This window comes from Mandrillus leucophaeus, unplaced genomic scaffold (genome assembly GCF_000951045.1).
Source record: "Mandrillus leucophaeus isolate KB7577 unplaced genomic scaffold, Mleu.le_1.0 Scaffold246, whole genome shotgun sequence".
Taxonomy (NCBI): domain Eukaryota; kingdom Metazoa; phylum Chordata; class Mammalia; order Primates; family Cercopithecidae; genus Mandrillus; species Mandrillus leucophaeus.
In genome coordinates, this window is record NW_012102543.1 from 3,328,763 (window position 1) to 3,349,057 (window position 20,295).

The window sequence follows — 20,295 nt, forward strand, 5'->3', positions numbered from 1 at the left end:
CTGCCTCACTGTTTGGGGTTGCACTGTATCCATTTGCACAGGATACGTTACAGTCCTCACCCTCAGTACCTAAGAATGTCACTTTATTTGGAGATAGGGTCTTTGCAGAGACGATCAAGTTAAAATGAAATCGTTAGAATGAGCCTTAATCCAATATGACTAGTGTTCTTATAAAAAGGAGAAATTTGGACACAGAGACAGATACACAGAGTGGAAAGATGATGCGATAAGATCTAGGAAGACGGCTATCTACAAAGCCAGGGAGTGCCTGAGGCTACCAGAAGTTAGGAGAGAGACCTGGAACAGATTCTTCTTCACAGCCCTCAGAGGGAACCAACCCTGCCAACACCTTGAGTTTTGACTTCTAGCCTCTAAAATGACAAGACAATGAATTTCTGTTATTTTAAGCCACCCAGTGTGTGATATTACAGCAGCCTTAGGAAACTAATATACCTTGCTAGTCACTCCTTTGTGAGATGGGCCTAGGAAATGGCCATTGCGTTCCTGGGGGAAAATTTTCCCAAAAGTTTGCCAAATTATTTGATTTGCTTTCAAATTTATTTCAAGAAGCAATGGCATAGTAGTAAAATGGGAGAAGTCTAGGATCTGGACAGAGGTGATATTAAGAATACTGAATGACTGGTATAGACCAAACCGAATAGGCAAACAGTATTGTACCAGCTCTGGGTGCCCTGGCTGAAGACCAATACTGGGTCTACAGATACAGTCCTGACCTGGAATCTGAGCTCTGCCACTCACTAGCACAGGCCTGAGGGCGAGTTATATGATCACCCTGGGTCTTATTCTTCCCATGTTAAATAGGAACTTTGTGGGAACTCCTATGATGAGGAAATGAGATAATTAATGCACATTATATGCTTCTCACAGTGCTGGGACAAAAATGGATTCTCAGAAATACTAGTTCTTTCGAAAGCCACTTATCAAATATGGTTTGCCCAGCAATGTGTACATGAATCGGAGAAAATTTCCATCTTGAGTCCTATATACAATGTGTGGTACATACACAAAGCTACAGCGTAATTTAAAGTAGATTTTCTATCTTCTGTAGATAATCTAAAGTAGATTTTCACCCACTACCCACAAGGGCAGACAGGTGTCAGATGGCCAAGTCCTAGAGCTGGAAATCTGCACATGTGCGCAAATAATTGTTCTCTGTTACGCTGTCAACTTGTGACATTTGGATACATCTCGTCTTAGCAATTTGAAATATTCCCCCTGGAGAATAAGAACCCTGGCCAAGGAGATGGGGAAACATAAATCATTTGGGACGGTGACTTAGAGGGTCTTGCTTCAGAGGGCATGGAGTATGTGCAGTGAAATTTTTACTCCCTGACACCCCATATCTAAGACTACAATGACCCACCCAATTTCACCTTTCTATGAAAGTGATGATTTTCTCTTCTGCATACACAAACGCATGCATTTGCAGTTCTGAAAATGACTTTCTTTAGTTTGAGTAGGTGTTTGGGGAAAAAAAAGACTCTCTCTTTTTAAAAAAATTTATTATTTTGGTTTCATGGTCTAGGGTGTACATAAACCCACACCTGCACTGAATGTTTCTGAAATCTAGGTTTGATCTTTGGTTTTACTTACCAGGTTTCCTTCCAGAGGTGTATTTTCCGTTTTGGGGTGAGGTAAGTAAACGTAGAGAGCATTACAAAAGCAACTTTGCAGCCAGATAGAAGCTTGGAGGGAAAGAATGGAATGGGTTCCAGGCCTATTTTCATCTCTTACAGATTATAAACCCTCTGAGTCAACAGCTGGTTGTACCCTGCCCCCTCCATATCCCCAAGTTTCAGACACTAGTGCTGCCTGCTGCCTGTTGCCTGCCCTCAGCCCCTTCCCTTTCCATGAGTGGATTCCACAGTCATATCTGGCTGACAGCTTTCTGGATGGGGTGGGGGAAGGATCAAAAGTCTCTGGGCTCCCCTGCAGTCTTGATTGTTCAGGGGATCTTGGAGCTCTAAAAGCCAGCTGTGGCAGGAAGAATGAATAGAACCAGTTTCTGACTCTATAGAGCATGACAGAGCCTATGAGATGACAGGGAAGTAGTAGTTTTAGCAGAGAAGTTACTGGACAGTTTTTGCGCCTCTGAGCTGGTTCCCTCAAGACCATGTCCAAGTTCCTGGGTTAAAACAGCCTACCTTTCAGGGTCTCAGTGTTGAAAATGGTAAAAATGAAGATAATTATTACTACCCACCTTTTCCTTGAAGGCCTGTTGGCAATAGGAAAACTGTGTTTCCCAAGTACAAGATCCTCACATGTGGAGAGCCTCAAATATGACTGTTTCTTAGAAAACTATTTAGGCTGGGCATGGTGGCTCATGCCTGTAATCCCAGCACTTTGGGAGGCCGAGGCAGGTGGACCACCTGAGGTCAAGAGTTTGAGACCAGCCTGGCCAACATGGCGAAAACCCATCTCTACTAAAAATACAAAATTAGCCAGGCATGGTGGAGTGCACCTGTAATCCCAGCTACTTGGGAGGCTGTTGCAGTGAGCCAAGATTGCACCACTATTCATAAAGCTTATTTAACATAGAGATTCACAGATTCCAAGCCCAGCAACTCAGGTTCCGAAGGGCTTGGGTGGAGCCCAGTAATCTACATTTTTAGTAAGTCCCCAGTGAGCTCCTGCAGGTGAGCCTCCTCACCTACTGAGGTTGTACTGACATTTTAGCATTTGAGGTATGTGTTTCTTAAGAACCATCCAGTTGGTTAAACCATAAGAGTCCAGGACAGCCATGGGGAGCTCCAGGACTACCCACAAGGGCAGACAGGTGTCAGATGGCCAAGTCCTAGAGCTGGAAATCTGCACATGTGGGCAAATAATTGTTCTCCATTACGCTGTCAACTTGTGACATTTGGATACTTCTCTTCTTAGCGTTTTGAAATATTCCCCTGGAGAATAAGAACCCTGGCCAAGGAGATGGGGAAAAGGAGCCAAAGGATGAGGTGCTCCATGATGCGCTCAAGAGAATCTGGCCCTGCATCCGTGGACAGTATCCATCCATCCTCCCAGAAGGAGAATAAGAGAAAGAGCAGGTCATGTTTATTAAGCATGAATGGGGCAGGCACTGCTCTAAGCATTAACTCGTTTAATCTTGACAGCAATCTATACTAGATTCTACTATTTTGCCCATTTTTTCAGATAGAAAAATAGAGGCCCTAGGAAGTTAAGTCACTTGCCCACAGTCACAATGCTAGTAAGTGTCAGAGCCAGGATTTGAATTTAGGCCATCTGGCACCTGAGACTGTGCTTTTAACCATTACACACACTGCCCTCCTAGGATGCTTACTTGCCTGTAATGATTCTAACTCAGTTCCTTCATTAGACATATTTGAGGCATGGGTATTGCTTCCTGTAGGGCTTAAGTGTGAGACCCTAATTGTGCCAAACTGTTCTCACTTTATATGTAAATACTTCTCATCCGGAAACTTCCTATATAACCCTCCAGAACCTTCTCTCCCACTAGTTCCTTTACATTCAGAGAGAAAAACAAAAAACAAGCAAACAAAACCAAGTGCAAAGTTTCCCCTCCTCCTGCTGTGGCTGCTTTTTTTTTTTTTCCTAAGTTCTAAAACCGCCAGTATCTCCAATTCCATTGAGAGTCTACTGTTATCCTAATAGGGCTGACATGACACGTTTCTGGTTTCTTCCTGAAACAACACCTGTCTTTGCTTAGCTACGGCTTGCAAAGCTAACCCCCCAATTATTATTTTTTACTTGAAACTTTTATTATGATAATCATAGATTCACCTACCATTGTAAGAAATACTACAAAGGGACTTCCTATACCCTTTACCCATTTTCCCTTAGTGGTAATATCTTGTAAAATGATAGTACAACATATTGGCTATGATATTGACACTGAGAGAATCCACAGATCTTATTCAGATTTCCTTATCTTTACTTGTACTCAGTGCGTGTGTATGTGTGTGTGTGTGTTTAGTTATATACAATTTTATCGTGTGTAGGTTCCTCTATCCTCATCTCCCTCCTGTCCCACCACCTCCTCTTTAGCCCCTGACAACTGCTATCCTGTTCTCTACTTCTAAAATTTTGTCATTTTGAAAATATTATATAAATGGAATCACATAGCATGAAATCCTTTGGAAGGGGCTTTTTACCCTCAGCATAATTTCCTTGCAATGCATCCAAGCTGTTGCATGCACCAACAGTTCATCCTTTTTAATTGCTCTGTAGTATTCCGTGGTATGGATGTACTACAGTTTGTTTACCCATTCATCTGTTGAAAGATGTCTACGCTGTTTCCAGTATTTGGTTATTACGAATAAAGTTGACAGGAAGGGTCAGGTATAGCTTTTATTTCTCTAAGATAAGGGCTGAAGAGTGCAATTCCTGGATCATAAGAGAAAGAATTCCATTTCTTATCATCAACTATGATGTTGGCTTCAGTTTTTTTTTATAGGTGCTTTTAACTGAGATCAGGCAATTTTGCTCTAATTTGCTAAGAAATTATTATTTTTTAAATATCTGTGAATTACAGCACATCCTTGCCTAATGGTAATGCTTTGCAGAACCTGTTAGGGAGTCTTTCTAATGAAGTCAGATCTACAGGTACAGTAATCAAACGTGCCCTTTAGTTTTACAAAGAATAAAATTATTTTTCATAGCCACATTCTCAAATCAGGATCATTACAGTTGTTTATGAAATGTGTCTCCCTTGCTCTTTCAGACAAGCATCTCTAGAACATCTTTAAATTCTCACACAGCACCTCTCACAGTGGTTATGCTCAATTGGCAGCAAGACCTAACATATATATGGTGTTTTACAACTCATTTAACCTTCACAGAGACTCTGAGAAATAGCTATTATTAGCTCTGCTTCCAGGAGCTGAGGCTTAGGGAAGTTAAGTGACTTGCTGAGCCCACTCAGCTCTTACAGGGAAAGAGCTAGTGTTACTTAACCCCAAATCCCATATTGGTTCCAATCCAACAGAGCTGGTGGTAATGGTGGAAACCCGGATTGGCTGATCTCTGAAGGTCTTTATCAAGTCTGAGGACTGAGAAGGCTGGCTCAGAGACTTAGCACCCTCCGAGTTCCCATTTCTTTCTTTGTTTGTTTGTTTGAGATGAGTCTCGCTCTGTCGCCCAAGCTGGAATGCAGTGGCCCCATCTCGGCTCACTGTAACCTCTGCCTCCTGGGTTCAAGCGATTCTCCTGCCTCAGCCTCCCAAGTAGCTGGGATTACAGGCGCCCGCCACCAGACCTGGCTAATTTTTGTATTTTTAGTAGAGATGGGGTTTCACCATGTTTACCAGGCTGGTCTCGAACTCCTGACCTCAGGTGATCCGCCCGCCTCAGCCTTCCAAAGTGCTGGGATTACAGGCGTGAGCCACCACACCAGGCCCACAAGTGGCCGTTTCTTTGTTCACTCCAATACCTGTTTCTCCTGCCTGCTGCCCAGAGAGTCTCCCACTACTGCTGCTGCTATTTCCACTGCCGGGAGCTGTTTGGCTTTATCTGGGGGGCTAAATCGCCTTTGATTCCATTCACATTAATTTCTGACCTCCCACTTTTCCAATCTAGTATGTGCTCGCACTAGATTAAAACAAACACTGTCAAGTGTGTCTTTTGCTTTCTTTGTTTTAGCAAAGAAGAGAGATCTCTCCTTTTCATCATAACCAAGCTGCTCCCTTGAATCCCTCTGATTCTTCACATGGATGCCCCACCTTTGGGATCGCTACCAGAGCTGCTGCTTCCCACACATCATCACTACACAATTTTGGGTAGGCACTCTTAGTAAACTGAGTCAACAAGGATTCACTCATCATGGCCTGTGCCCAGGGCTTCATAAGGAAAATGGAAAGCATTCAAGAGATATTGATATCTTCAAGGAGTTTATATTCTTTTTAATTACCCTCTGTTGGCAAAAACAGCTGTCAAAGTGGCAGGTGAAAGAGTTAGATGGAAAGTCAGTATAAAATCCTATAAGCTGAAAGCTTACATTGACAGTCCTTTAAAGCATATTGGAATCCACCCAAAGGAGTTGTAATGCCAAAGCTTAAGGTCAGCTCAGACTTTTGGCACTAATCTGGGTGCTATGGCAGAACACTTAGAAGTTATCTCACCTGTGGCCCCTTACTCTCACTCTTGACTTTGGTGTAGCAGACAGAGAGGGAGAAGGCAGAGGTGAAAAGTTGGTAGGACAGAGATGTTGTTTGCTGGAATCTTCATTAACACCCCTTCCTCAGTCTGGAAGTGGGACTTTGGAGGGGCCAGACTGGCCATTTGGAATGTGAGGATGAGTATATTCCCAGAAATATTCAGAAGAAACCCATCACCCCGTATTATCTTTTCCTTCTCAGCTCCGGCCAAGTACACATGTCACATTCATTGGCAGAAACTCTAAGCCAGGATGAGGGAAGACCTTAGAAGCCAAGGTTCTATCCTGTTCTCTTTTTGGACATTAAAGAATGTCCCCCCCGTTTCAATCCCCTCTCCTGCCCCAGAGACGTGTCCCCTGTTCCTATTGCCTCTCCCACCCTCCTTCCCTCATGTCCTCAGATGTGTCTGGGGATAGGATAATTAACAGGCACATGTATAGCGGAAAGAGCACTTCTGTGGCAGCATTGTGTTGTAATCACAGAATGCTGGAAATAACCTAAGTATCCATCAGTAGATTAGTTAAATAAATAATGGGACATTGGTGCAATGGAACATTACACAGCCATTACAGTCATGCTATGGAACACTGAAAAATATTTTCAATGAAAACACTGGTGGAAAAAAATGAAGGTTGCTAAAGTTTGTACAGTATAAACCTGAATGTTGTGAAAAATAAATGTGTGTGTGTGTGTGTGTGTGTATCAGAGTGAAGAATTAGTTTTTCTTTTAAACGTTCTATTCCTTCTGTATGGGTGAAGAATTTATAACATCTATAGCAGAGTTTCTCTAAGGGAAGAAATTCTCTTTTTGGAGGAGACTGGCTTCATCAACTGCTTCAGGTGGGGAAGGTGAAGCTTAGAGGTCAGTGGTAGGCACACACGTAGATGAAAAGATGCCCAAACTGCTTTGTATATGAAATGAAGGGAATCTGAGAGTGGGGAAACCTAAGAAGTTGAGAAGGGCTGGACGGGAGAAAGAGTCCAAGCAGCATGGCGGGGAGCTGGAACCTGCCAAAAAAGGTGAGTGGTTCATTCGAAATTCGTCTGATGGTCAAATGAGTTTTAGGAGGAAGAATTTCTAATATTCAATTTTTGAGATGTAAACTCCTTCTGTATCCCATAACCTTCAGTAAAGTCTAGTGAAATTATACATCTGGGTATAGTGGTGCCGTGGAATGTGAAAAGGAGGTAGCAGCAACCGGAAGTCGAGTGGCCCTTTGGTTGTCATGCAAACAGAGTGAGCAGCATCCTGTGGGAGGGGAGGGGAGAAAAGACAGGAGGTCCCTGCAGTGGCCCCAGCCCACGTGAGAACAACCCCTTGTTTCCTAAATACACTGGGAAAGGTAGACCTGAAAGGGGTTGGCTGATGTTTGCTTTGCATATAAATGATCATACACCCACACAGAAGAAAAACGGCAAGGAAATAAACCAAAAGTTAAGTGTCGTCATCTTGGGGTGGTAAATGACTGAGTTTTATCTTCTTCTTTGTAATTTTTTTTTTTTTTGAGATGGAGTCTTGCTCTGTTGCCCAAGTGATGCTGGAGAGCAGTGGCACAATCTCAGCTCACTGCAACCTCCGCCTCCCTGGTTCAGGCGAATCTCCTGTCTCAGCCTCCCCAGTAGCTAGGACTATAGGTGCACGCCACTGTGCCCGGCTAATTTTTGTATTTTTAGTAGAGACAGGGTTTCACCATGTTGGCCAGGCCGTTCTCAAACACCCAACCTCAGGGGATCCACCCACTTCGGCCTCCCAAAGTGCTGGGATTATAGGTGGGAGCCACTGCGCCTGGGCTTCTTCTTTGTAATTTCTTATACATTTCAAGGCTAAATTAAATTTAGCCTAAAGTTGCCTCCTTACATATTCTAAGTTTGGCCTAAAGGTTTCTTTGTACATAATGAACCATAGTGAACTGAAAACTAGCTGGATGTGTAAACAGTCTGCAACCTACTCTTATGTCAATCAACTGAGTTTTAGCCAATCAAAGGCAACCAACTGTTCAAACTGAGTTCAAATAAGGCAAATGCAGAGCTGTTAAGTATCAGCTGTTTCTGCACCTCGCTTCCACTTTTTTGTACGGTGGCTTTCCTTTTTCTGTTTCGTAAATCTTCTTCCACCATGTGGCTGCACTGAAGTCTCTCTGAGCCTATTTGGGCTTGGGAGGCTGCCCGATTCACGAGTCATTCTTTGCTCAATTAAACGCTGCTAAATTTAAGTTGTCTAAGGTTTTTCTTTTAGTATCAATAACTTCTGCAACTATGATGCTTTACTTTTGTAATTAGAAATTTTCTTTTTCTTTTTCTTTTTTTTTTTTTTTTAAGACAGAGCCTCGCTGTCACCCAGGCTGGAATGCAGTAGTACGCTCTTGGCTCACTGCAACCTCTGCCTCCTGGGTTCAAGCGACTCTTCTGCCTCAGCCTCCTGAATAGCTGGGACTACAAGCATACACCACCACGCCCGGCTAATTTTAGTATTTTTAGCAGAGACAGGGTTCCACCATGTTGGCCAGGCCAGTCTCAAACTCCTGACCTGAGGTGATTCACCCGCTTTGGCCTCCCAAACTGCTGGGATTACAGGCGTGAGCCACCACTCCTGGGAAGAAACTATATTTAAAAAGTCACCACTGACCATTATCATCCCTTCAGAGAGAGCTGGGGAATGAAGGGAAGAGGAACTTGGGAGGAGAGGTGTGAAAAGGGATTCAGAAGGGTTTCCTAGGCAGAAAGCACTGCCTCTTCATGGGACACTGTCCTGGGGATGGTTAGGGTCATGAGGGACCCTGGGTGTTGTGGTGGAGGAGCAGCTGTGAGCGGGTCCAAGGGAAACACCTGCTGGTGCTCTCACTCCCAAGATGCCTGATTAAGCTAAGGACTTTCTTCATCCTACCCCAATAAGGAGGCTCAGTAAGCTGGCATCTGCCTGATGCACAAGAGGGTAGGGCAGGCCCGAGGCTGCCAGCCCCATGGCTTCTCTCTCAGATGTCTCCTTCTCCAACGAGCCTCTGCCATCCTCTGTTTCTCTTCCCACCAGAAAGCTTTCTTGCTTGTTAAGCTCCCCTGGGGACTCAAATGATCACAGTGTGTATCTTCTCTTCCTGGCAGGCAAATCCTTATTTTCCGCTGTCAGATTCTCAACTGGTCTGACTTGTGAGAGTGCCTGAAGTTCTTTCCCTGCTGTTTCGTTTCAAAGACAGGGTCAGGGGGAACCCTGGGGCAAAGTGTGAAAAGTGGCAGGGAACAGGCACTTTCTAACTGAGCCTTATTCACTTGGAGAATCTCAGGCTGGAGATAATGTGTGCCTAGAACCCAGAGTTTCTAAGTGTTTCTTAGACTGACCCAAATCCTGAGAAGCTGGAAGGGGCATGGACCCCTGACCCAAGGGCTCTTGGTCATGGTGGAACTCTGCGGTCTATCAACTAACTGATGAGTTACATGTTCACTCAGCCTCCCTAGACCAGGAGTACACCAGGCATGGTGGTGGGAAATGTCCACACCAAAGGCTGTTGGCTTATACCTTCTCACCTCCCCTCTCTTACAGATACTTAGGGAGATGGCGCTCTTTCCCCTGGCCCCTGTTTTGCCCTCACCTTTTTGCTCACTTGCTTCCCATGTTTCCCCATAGCCTTCTTTGCTGCATTCTTTCCCCCTCTCTTTCTCTATATTTTCCTCTGTCTTCATGCATAGTGGAGTAGGAGTTAGATTCAAATATTAACTAGCATCTATTAAGCATCTGTTATGAGCCAGGCACTGTGCTAGGCATGGGTGCATATATCATTAAATTTAATCACCATAACAATCCTGTGTGGTACACTATTATTACTCCCATGCTGTCATGGAAACAGAAGCCACAGTGGTTGGGTCCTGTCCAAGGTTAATGGAGGAAGAAGCAGGGAAGCTAGGATTCAGATTCAGATTTCACTATGTAAAGACCTGTTTCCATTATGCCACATCACCCCTCAGGTTTTCTGAGGTCTAGGTTGCTTCCTGTCTTTTCCTCTGTGATCTATCTTCCTTGCCATCCTCATGGGCACACATCGGATACCCCCCTCTCTGTATAGGCATCAGAGTCCACTCAAGTTTCCAATGGTCCTGTGGTCTCCCCAACCTGGAGGTGCAGATCCATTAGAGAAAGGAGTGCAGTTCTGATTGGACATAAGCAACAGGCCCAGAATCACATCCCTAAATGCTCAGATCCAGCCTAGAATCCCCAGGGCTTTCCAGCCTTGAGCCATGGGTGGGAACTCTCTGAGATGCTATAACTTAGCCAGCAACTGTTCTCTCAAACTCTTCCCAGTCTGTTTATCAAAAGCTTTTGTTTTATTTTGTTTTTTGTTTTCACTGCTACCAGTACTTCCTGGTCTAATTTAGCCAGCATTGCCAGGTTTCTGATGCTGAATGGCTGCTTGATTAGTTGAATTTGGGGATAATCTAGGAAGGTACAGCAGCAATGAGTACTATTTGGTGCCATCAACTTAGATTCCCGGGCCCAGATAAGATTTTATATAGGCTTCAATTCCTACTCATTTTCTCTCAGAAATCCAGTGCTTGACTGTATCATCCAAGGAGGCTTTGACATCCCTTTGGTTTACCCTCAAATTTGCAAGGGTTGCCTTGGAAATCTCAGTTGGGATCGTTTAATGCTTATTTGTCAGCACATACCAGTAAGCTGGAATAAAAGAGAGCTTGTCTCCTGTTTCCTTCCCAAATCTGACTGCTCCCAGAAAGATCAAGGCAGGGAGGGGGTTGCTAGAAGCCCTTTGAAATCCTGGATAGTTCAATGCTTCTGAAAGAAAGTTTGGCAGGAAGCTGATCTAACCCCCAGTGTTTACAGATGGGGAAACTGAGGCTCAGCAGGATGTGACTTGCTCAAAGTCAAAGAACAAGTTAGCAGCAGAGACTGGACTAAAACCCTGGTCCCAACTGCCCCCACTCCATTAAAAAAAAAAAAAAAAAAAAAAAAACAGAAAGGATTTAGATTTGGGCTGTGAAGAGTCATAGCAAGTATCCAGTAAAGATCCAATAAATGAGTGAGCTTCCTTCTGGGTGCTCCAGCTGCTCTGGCTGAGCCTCCAACGTGCGGGATTTCTAGACTCAGGAGCTAACAAGAACCTTGGATGCTGAGCACTGACACCATGCCTTCCTCGACACCAGAGACATGTTACTAACATTCAGATCCAGTTTACATCACAAGGGCTGACTCAGCTCTCTTCTTTGCCTCATCAGAAGATTCAAACTGTCACTAATGTGCAACAGAGTCTAGGGGGCATACTCCTACTCTGTGGGGTACCATGCTGCCAGGATCTAGCCCTGTGTGTGGACTGGGATGGTGGCCACTGCAGAAAGGGAAACAAGTCTTTTCATGAGATATTAAGAGAAAGTTTGAGGCGTGGGATAATGTTGCTTGACAAGCATAGACAGGGCATGATAATACCCAGAATGGCATTAAAATTATGTTTCTAGGTTATGTTTTCTTCAGAAATATTTTTAAAATGCAAAATTACTCATAATTTTTCTACACAGATAACCCATGTCATCATTTTTCTTGAAAAAAAGAAGTAATAATGCATGTAGGTAGAGAAGTCAAACATGACAGGAAGATTTAAAGTAAAAAGTTAGGCCAGGTGCGGTGGCTCACGCCTGTAATCCCAGCACGTTGAGAGGCCAAGGTGGGGGGATCACTTGAGGCCAGGAGTTAGAGACCAGCCTGGCCAACACAGCGAAACCCCATCTCTACTAAAAATACAAAAAGTTAGTTGGACATGGTGGTGCACGCCTGTAATCCCAGCTACTCATGAGGCTGAGGCAGGAGAAACGCTTGAATCCAGGAGGCAGAGGTTGCAGTGAGCTGATAATGCACTACTTACACTCCAGCCTGGGTGACAGAGTCACACTATGTCTCTTAAAAAAAAAAAAAAAAAAAAAAAGTTAAAATCTCTCTGCGCTATTCCTTGCCTAGCCTCTTTTTTCCAAAGGTAACAGTTAACTGCTTCTCTGGTATGACTTGAGACAATTTTCTTGAATGTAACACGGTACTAGCATATATGTTTATTCTCTTATTAAAATTCTACACAAAGAAAATCATATTAAAGACTGTTCTGCATTCTGCCTTTTCAAGTAATGTAGGTTTTGGAGACTAGTATCTCTAAGCACACATAGAACTTCTCTATTCCATGTAATGACCACACAGTTCAGAAAGAATGATGTGGAGAATTTTTCTTTAAGACCTGGGAAGGAGATTAGAGATCTTGGAATTCAACCCTTATTTTCTGAAATTCAGAAAACCATGGTCCAAGAGGTAAAATTCCTTGATCCAAGGCATACAGAAAGTTAGACACAGAACTTGCAGTCCAGGTCCTTTTCACTAAGCCCCACTTCTGCTACGTTCTTAAAAGAAGAAGATGTCTGAAGAGAATTGGGGAAATTTTAGCCTTCAAAGAACACCCCATTTATTTTCCTCATCAGGTATATTCTTTTTTTTGTTTTGTTTTTGAGATGGTGTCCTGCTCTGTCGCCCAGGCTGGAGTGCAGTGGCACGATTTCGGCTCACCGCAACCTCCGTCTCCCGGGTTCAAGCGATTCTCCTGCCTCAGCCTCCTGAGTAGCTGGGATTACAGGCACACGCCACCATGCCCAGCTAATTTTTGTATTTTAAGTAGAGACGGGGTTTCACCATGTTGGACAGGCTGATCTCAAACTCCTGACCTCAGGTGATCTACCCACCTTGGCCTCCCAAAGTGCTGGGACCACCGGTGTGAGCCACCGTGCCTGGCCAAGGGACTTATTTCCCTTGGAGGTGGACTAAGGAGCTTCCAAATCCACTTTAGGAACTCAGCCCAATTCTTTAATGGCGGAAATGAACTCCTAGTCTTCACATTTCTACTTCGATTTCTCAAGACCTCTTAACTGGAATTCACACACCCTAAAGCAAGGGAGGAAGAAAAGAGGAGAGTGGGGATGGGTGGGGATTTTGCAGTCTCTATGTTCATTAAAAATTATGACTCACGGGGCTTCTCACTCCCCACTGTCCATGCAAATTCAGGTCACCTTCCTACTGACATGGGAGGACCTAGGGAAACAATGACCTGGTTTCAGAACACAGGACACTTTCCCCTTAACCACCCAGGATGGCCATGGAATGGGAGTCCTAATCACATAAGGCACATTCGCAGTAAAAGGATGTCTAACCACCAGAAGGAAAGACTGGAAGATGGGCAAGACGGTTACCCTAAAAATGTCAAAGCTTGCCTTTGCTACAGAGACGATACTCTGTGTTGTTTCAAAGAGTAAAATATTGATGGATTAAAAGAAATTTCAGTGAGACAAGTTTTAGTATCTAAGGAAGAAACCCCTAAAGACGGAGGTGGTAGGGTGAATGGCTAAGACTGCAGGCTTTGGAATTACAGCCCCAGTGGTTGAGAGATCCCAGTTGGCTACATACCACTATGTGACTATGGGCAAGTGATGTAACTGTTCCAAGGCTGACTTTTCTGTCTCACAGAGTTGTATAGATCAAATGAAATTATATATATGTAAATTCACGTAAGGCAGGGACCTTGTCCTTCATATTAACTGCTGTATACCCAGCCCCCAAGCCTGGGGTCTGGTGTATAATAAGTGCTCAATAAACATTAATGGAATTATTGAATTTGTTGGATCCTTAACAAGAGACAGATACTGGGACAAGCATTTTCATTCGTTTCAAACACATTTGTGGAATATCTACTATGTGCTGGGCTCATCATGGTAATCCTTTCTGTGATTACTGATACCATTATTATTATAGTTCTTTTGGTGGTGGTAGTGGTGGTGGTTGTCAAAAAGTTTGCTTCAGATGGTGGTGAATATCCCTATCATTGGAAATGCCTAGCTCATGTGGGATGACAAGCTGGTAGTATTGACAGGGGAATTTACGCACCTATGAAGGGTTTGGGGTCATATCCAAATCCAAAATCAAAATTCTGATTTTTACAGAAATCTTGGGCTTGTTAGTACCACTTCATACTTTTGGTGGGGATATGACACTGTATGTCTGTATAAGATAGTGAGCATTACAGTGCTAATGAATAATTCCAAGGCCATATAAATGCCACAAGGTAGGCTAAACTCCTTTAATCCCTGTAGCATTATCTTTGGCTTTTTTAAGTCTGGTACCACTGTCCGAGCTAGATCTTAGAGTTGCTGCTCCGTGCCTGGGCCTGGGCCACACTATTCATCCGGGTGAAATGGAAAATTCTGTTCCAAACATGGACATCTGCCTTCCCAAAGGGGTTTAGGAAATCTCTAGTTGGTTGATTGAAACATTCAGTTTTCATCCTAGCTGTCTGGAGTAGGCACAGTCTGGTGGTGAAAGAGAACAGCTGTAAGGAGAGGATTTCCTTATAGTGAATCTGGAGGTCACCCATAACCTGTGAAAGCTCTGGGAGCTGCTTTTGGCTGCTCCACATTTTGGCCCTCCTGTCTGCTCTGCAGCTGAGTTTCCTTGCCATGGAGGGGGCACTCCCATGTATTTTGGCTGTAGGGACTCTGATTTCAAGATGTCCTAAAGAGTTCCTGGCTAAAAGCCACCTGACTTATTTCCCTTGGAGGTGGACTAAGGAGCTTCCAAATCCACTTTAGGAACTCAGCCCAATGTCTAAATTTGTAATGTTCTTCCCAGTACCTTCCTTGAAAGCATTCTGCAAGTTTCAATTCTCACTTTCTTCCTTGGAAGAAGGTATTACAAGTCCCATTTACCTGATCCTTAAGATTTATTGGTCAAGGGGCTACCTAAGGAACAGCCCCAGGTTAACAGCAGCTTAGCCACTCAAGCTTTCCCATTGGGATGGCAAGATCTTGGCTGAGCATCTTAGCATGAGGCCTATATTCTTTTCCCTTCTTTTGACCAGTCCTTACCCTAGGAATTCATCCTCTGACTGCAAGGTTACTGCTTGTCTCTAGCCCCTGACCTCCTTTTAAAAACTCCTGACTGAGTTTTTAAATTTGTAATTCATCCATCTTTACACCAACATCTGTTGAATACCCTTTGTTCTTAGCCTCTGCCTTAGAGTCTGTATCCAATTTTGTCTACCTCAGATGCATCCATCCAGCCATCTTCTGGTGTCCCATTGAGGGCTGGCTTCAAGGGTGGGCAACTTGCGCTGTTGCATAGAGCCACATACTCAGAAGGAACCTGCACTTCATTTAATAACCTGCTATTGCCTTCTTGAAATTCTTAGTCGCTTTATCTTTAAGCTTGCGATTTGTTTAAGTGAAGTCTGATGGGACAACACAGAGTGAGCAGGGACAGAGAAGATGGGCACAATGCCACTCTTTGCTGCCCCATTTGCATACAGCATTCACGACGCCCCATGAGCAAAGAATTCTAGGAGCCCCACGATGCGTGAGAGTTCATCAAGACTTAATTACTCCCATAACCAAGTGAATATGCTGCCAGTCCCAAAGGACAATTCTTTCCATTCAAACTAGAAATGGCTTCAAACGTGGAAAAAAAAAGTTCTCAGAAACACAAATAATCTAGGAACCCTATCATATCCTTTCCTACCTATGTTGCTTTCCCATATTAGCCAACCACTCATGCTGAAAATGATGACACAGAAGGAAAGGGTAGGGTCACGTGTAGTCCCTTTTCGTTTCCTGGCTCATCTGAAAGCCTGGTAGAAAGTGCACATATGAAGTATGCATATAAAGTATACATATAAAAAAGGGAAATAAAAATAGTTCAGTTTATTTGGTGCAGCATTTCCACTGTTCTAGTAAGAATAAATACATATGCATGTAGGAGCTACAGAAGTATAAATTGTATAATTTTTATAATTCCTCATGTAAGTAAAGTGTTCCTGTAAGTTCATTTAAAACTGGCACCACACAATATAAAGAATAGTAAAATCTATGCTAATAATTAAATTTTTAAATTTTTTTATTTGCAATGACATTAAATAGCAAATACAAAGCACCATGTCAAGTCGAGAGAAAGAATGAAAGAAAAAAGCTTTATCTTTTAGGATCGTCAGCAACACTTCCTGCCTGCCTTTTCAACAAAGAGTCCTACATTTCATTTTGCGCTGGGCCCTGCAAATTATGTGGCTGGCTCTGATCCCATGGCTTTAAGACATGTCCACAAGCATTGAAAAGCTTGTTTCAAACCAGCACCATCCCAGGCCTTTTCCCAGTGTGACTTCCTTCTAGGCCTTCCCATATCCCTATCCCAAGGCTTCAATTGGGATCAATGGATATTAGGTGCCCCTTTGGTAAGATCAACAAAAATCTCCTAAACATAGCTCTCAGTAGATGGGAAAATGAAGGTAAAATAAAATGGCAGGGGCTTATCCAAGGTCACAAGGTATCCTAGGGACAGAGACACAAGCTCCTAGCCTTCAGGTCCAATGCCATGGTTTGTTGATTTCCATCTCTACTGCTGGCCTTGAATATCATTTGAAGATACCAGCAAAATCATTGTGTGTTATATCCCTTTGATCATACTTCAGCTAGGGCCACCACAGCCCCACAGGAACCAATGTAGGGCAAAAGGCTCTGCCCTTCAAAGGGTCCTACACAGAACATTCCAAGGCCCCAGGGGAGTTCTGTATCTTGTTCAATGTCAAGAAGAGTCCATCAACAGGCCAATACATGCTTCCTCTGTAGGCTCTGTAAAGATCAGATTCCTATGTCTCCCCAGGAAGGTCAGGCTATCTTTTCTAACCATTGTATCAGGATCACCTGAAATTCTGTAGAAACAGAATGCTCCCCACCTATTTCTTTGAATTTCTTGGAAAATAAGATACACAAAAATCACATCCAGGGGCCCAGCACAACTGGTCAGATCCCTTCCAACCAAAAAGAAATCTCAGCCAGAAGAGACCACAACCTGGAGCCGTTTGCAAATTGCCTGCACATCCTTCATGTGTCCCCTCAAGTCATCTAAATGGATTTTTAGACCAACATCTCTTAGCACATTCTAGCTGTCCCCTTGCTATTCTTTTGGAGGCTTCCATGTGGAGTACAAGGGTTTACTGAGCCTAGATTTACTCCAGAAGCCTCATAACCACCTCTTGTTTGGAGCAGCGATGCCCTTAGCAACACAGCTTAATTTTCCAGGTACTTCTGGGCTAGTAGTCCAACTTCCTCCTAAAACCCAGTCCTCTCTCTCCATACACAGCTTTGTGTAGAAGGAGGACAGATCCTTGATTAAATATATTCAGACTGCCCCAGAACCTGGAGCTTGTTGGGCTACTCAGCTGGTGCTGCAACCCTGGTGGAAGGGTCAACTGCCTTTCTTCCAGAATAAACCTCCAGTTGCTGGTCTCCTTCCTTTTAGCAGGCACACAAGGGAAAAGATATCTCATGGGCCATGCTGCACTGTTCTGGCTCTAACAGCAATACCAGTGATCATCTTTCCTTTCTTTCTAGCCAGTGAGAAGTATAAATACACATTAAAACTTTTCTGTTGCCATTTAAAATAATCTTCATGAAAATATTTTCACGAAATGTGAAAAATGCTGCTGACATAAGTAAACGGGATTAAAAGCAGGATACCTGATTGTATACACAGAAGGACCTCAGCTTTGTAAACTGTTTACATTTATTCACAGAAAAAAATACAGGAAGGAAATACACCACAATGGGTTTCTAACTGGATTACAGGTAATTGCGTATTTTCTTCTTTAAATGTTTTAGTATTTTACAAAAGAAAATACATATTACAGGCATTATTTTGTAATCTAACCAAAAGGGATATTTTCTTATTAGCTAGGACTTCTGAAATAGTCATCACTGATTTTATACATAGCCCTGAAGGAAACAAACGTAAGGCTTCTACTTCTCCCCAGAGTGACTTTTAAGTGGAACCATCCTCCTAGCTCAATTTTCTATACAGGATACAGATTTTGGTTTTGACAAGACTGCTTTGCTTATAATCACTCTTTTCTTTCTTTTGTGAAACTTGACATCTGGAAATAGCCAGTTAGAGCCTTGAATCAAAGTATTCTATTTCTTTCTCCTGGTTACCAGGCCTGAGATCTCCCAAAGGAATTTCCAAAGTGCAAGGCTTTGGAGCCCACCTGAAACTGGGCTCAAGTGAGACAGAGGACCAGAGGATGCTGACTTTGTGTATCAAAGTATGATGACAAGAACATTGCCTTTGGAGAAGAATGGCTCCGGAGCCTTGAGCTTTTTCTCTGCAAAACTGATGATCATATTTCTTTTATACAGATTATAAAGATTTAAAGAGACAAGGTATGGAGGATGCCTAACAGCACACACAATTAATTATTAATATAAGTGGTGAGCACTGGAGAAGGCAGCAGAGGGGAAAATCTGCTATTGCTACTTTCCATTCTCTCACTGTTGAAGTTTTCCAGTGTGTGAGGTGAGGATGGGAGTGGTGGAGCTGTCCAGACTTCAGCCCCACCCTGACTGGGCTGGCCTGACCAAGGACACATCTTTGATTTCACCGTGGAAATGTAACCACGTCTAGGGTGGAGGGCAGGCAGTGCTAGCCACTGGCTGGCAGCCCTAGAATGTCCATGGATAATACTGACTAAATATAAGACTCCATTACCACTCCAAAGTCACCGCATTAGCAATCCACAGTGCCTCTTCCTCCACCCATGGTGCTCTGCCCTTTAACTATTCATGGGGCAGCAGCCAGTATGCCAGAGACTTATGGGAACTAAAAGACTCAAGCTGTATCTTATAATGAATTGAAAGAGTCAATTTTTGCTGTACTACAATTTTATCTGCTGCTATTACTGCTAGTATTGCTATTAGCACCACCATTCCTCCAACTGCTGCTACTACTACTCTATTAATCCTTTAAGTCTGTAAACTACTTTACAATTTACAAAGTACCTCCGTAGCCTGATCAAAAATGAGACTGGGCATGGCATTCCGAGAAGACAGAGGTACGTTGGTACTAGAAACCTCAGAGGGAACAGAGAGATCTGCATTTAAGAACACAGCAGAATTGCCAGGATTTATTTTTACCCCCCTAACTGCCTGGGCTTCATACACATTCACCATCCTCTGCCACACCCAGTCACTCTTCCACCCCTACCCTGCTCTAACTGTCCATAGACAGTTTAGGCAACCTCACATGTTAGGAACTAGGAGGAACTTCCCTTTATTTGGTCAGAGAAGGTTGACCATGCCAAAATCTCACCAAATGGGACAAGAGAAGAGTAGAGAATGCTTTTCAAGTTGCCTTTGCCAACCTCTCCCACCTTCTCACAGGAAGGCCCTGGCACAAGCCAGACTCTTCCTTTTTTGAGAGACTTTAAATATTCCTGCGCCTAAATTAAAAATTTTTTAAATGCCTGATTTTGGCCCTTATCCCCAAAGGGAATGTTGGAATGTACACCTTCTTTGCCCAAGAGAAAGGCCCCCTTTTCCTTCACCCCCTAGCAGCCAGCTGGCGAGAGGACTGATGCTACACATAGTGAGAAAGGGGCAGGGAGGAGAGGGAGAATGCAGCATAGTTCAAGCCCAACCATGAACCAAGCTTCCTTTGAGATTGCGATCTTCACCTGGCAACCAGGAGCCCCAGCAGAGCTCAGAGAGAAGAAAGTGGCATTCTGGAATCCATTTTGCTCAAGATGCTGAAGGCATGGTATCAGACTCCCCTTTGCTACTGGGGCCAAAAAACTTGGGGAAGATCTTACCTACAGGGATGCGGTTAGTTGGGGAAAAGGCGAGGACAAGTCCTGGTGCTAATGCTACCTGAGAGCAGACAGGTGCGTGGCCTCCCTCGGGACCCACTCGCAGGAAAAAGCTGGGCTAGCGGTGGTTGCGGGGGCCCACCCCGGGCGCTGCTTCCGCATTTTGGACCCAGGTCCACTGGTGAGCAGTAACAGCAGCAGCCATAGCCAGGCCAGCGGGGTCCCCTTCTATCTATCCAGTCATTTCTAGGTGAGATTTACGATGTATGCTAGCGAAGGGACAAGAGATGCCTATGGCCTTTGAAAACCATAATCCTGAAAGTCACACTTTTTCCAAAGCGCCTCCCTCCCAGGTTCTTCCCAGGAGCAGCACAGTCACAGCAGGAGAATCTGCACCGCGGGAGCGCCGCAGTGGTCCGCGGAGGGACCGGGCCAAAGACCTGGGACCGCGGGACTGGGGGCGCGGCGCGGCTCACCTGCCAGGCTGTTGTAACAGT

The 20,295-nt window shown here is 44.0% G+C and overlaps 1 protein-coding gene across 1 annotated transcript in view; it reads right to left on the reverse strand.

Moving 5' to 3' along the window:
- The window catches only part of TTC9 (tetratricopeptide repeat domain 9), a gene marked incomplete at its 5' end in the record, with an annotated part of 33,735 nt that extends 13,442 nt beyond the window's left edge, over nt 1-20,293 (reverse strand). Inside the window, one exon of the mRNA XM_011983156.1 lies at nt 20,275-20,293. Within this exon, the coding sequence (XP_011838546.1) occupies nt 20,275-20,293 (19 nt within the window). The remainder of the gene's footprint in view (nt 1-20,274) is intronic.
- Nucleotides 20,294-20,295: the final 2 nt, after the last annotated feature.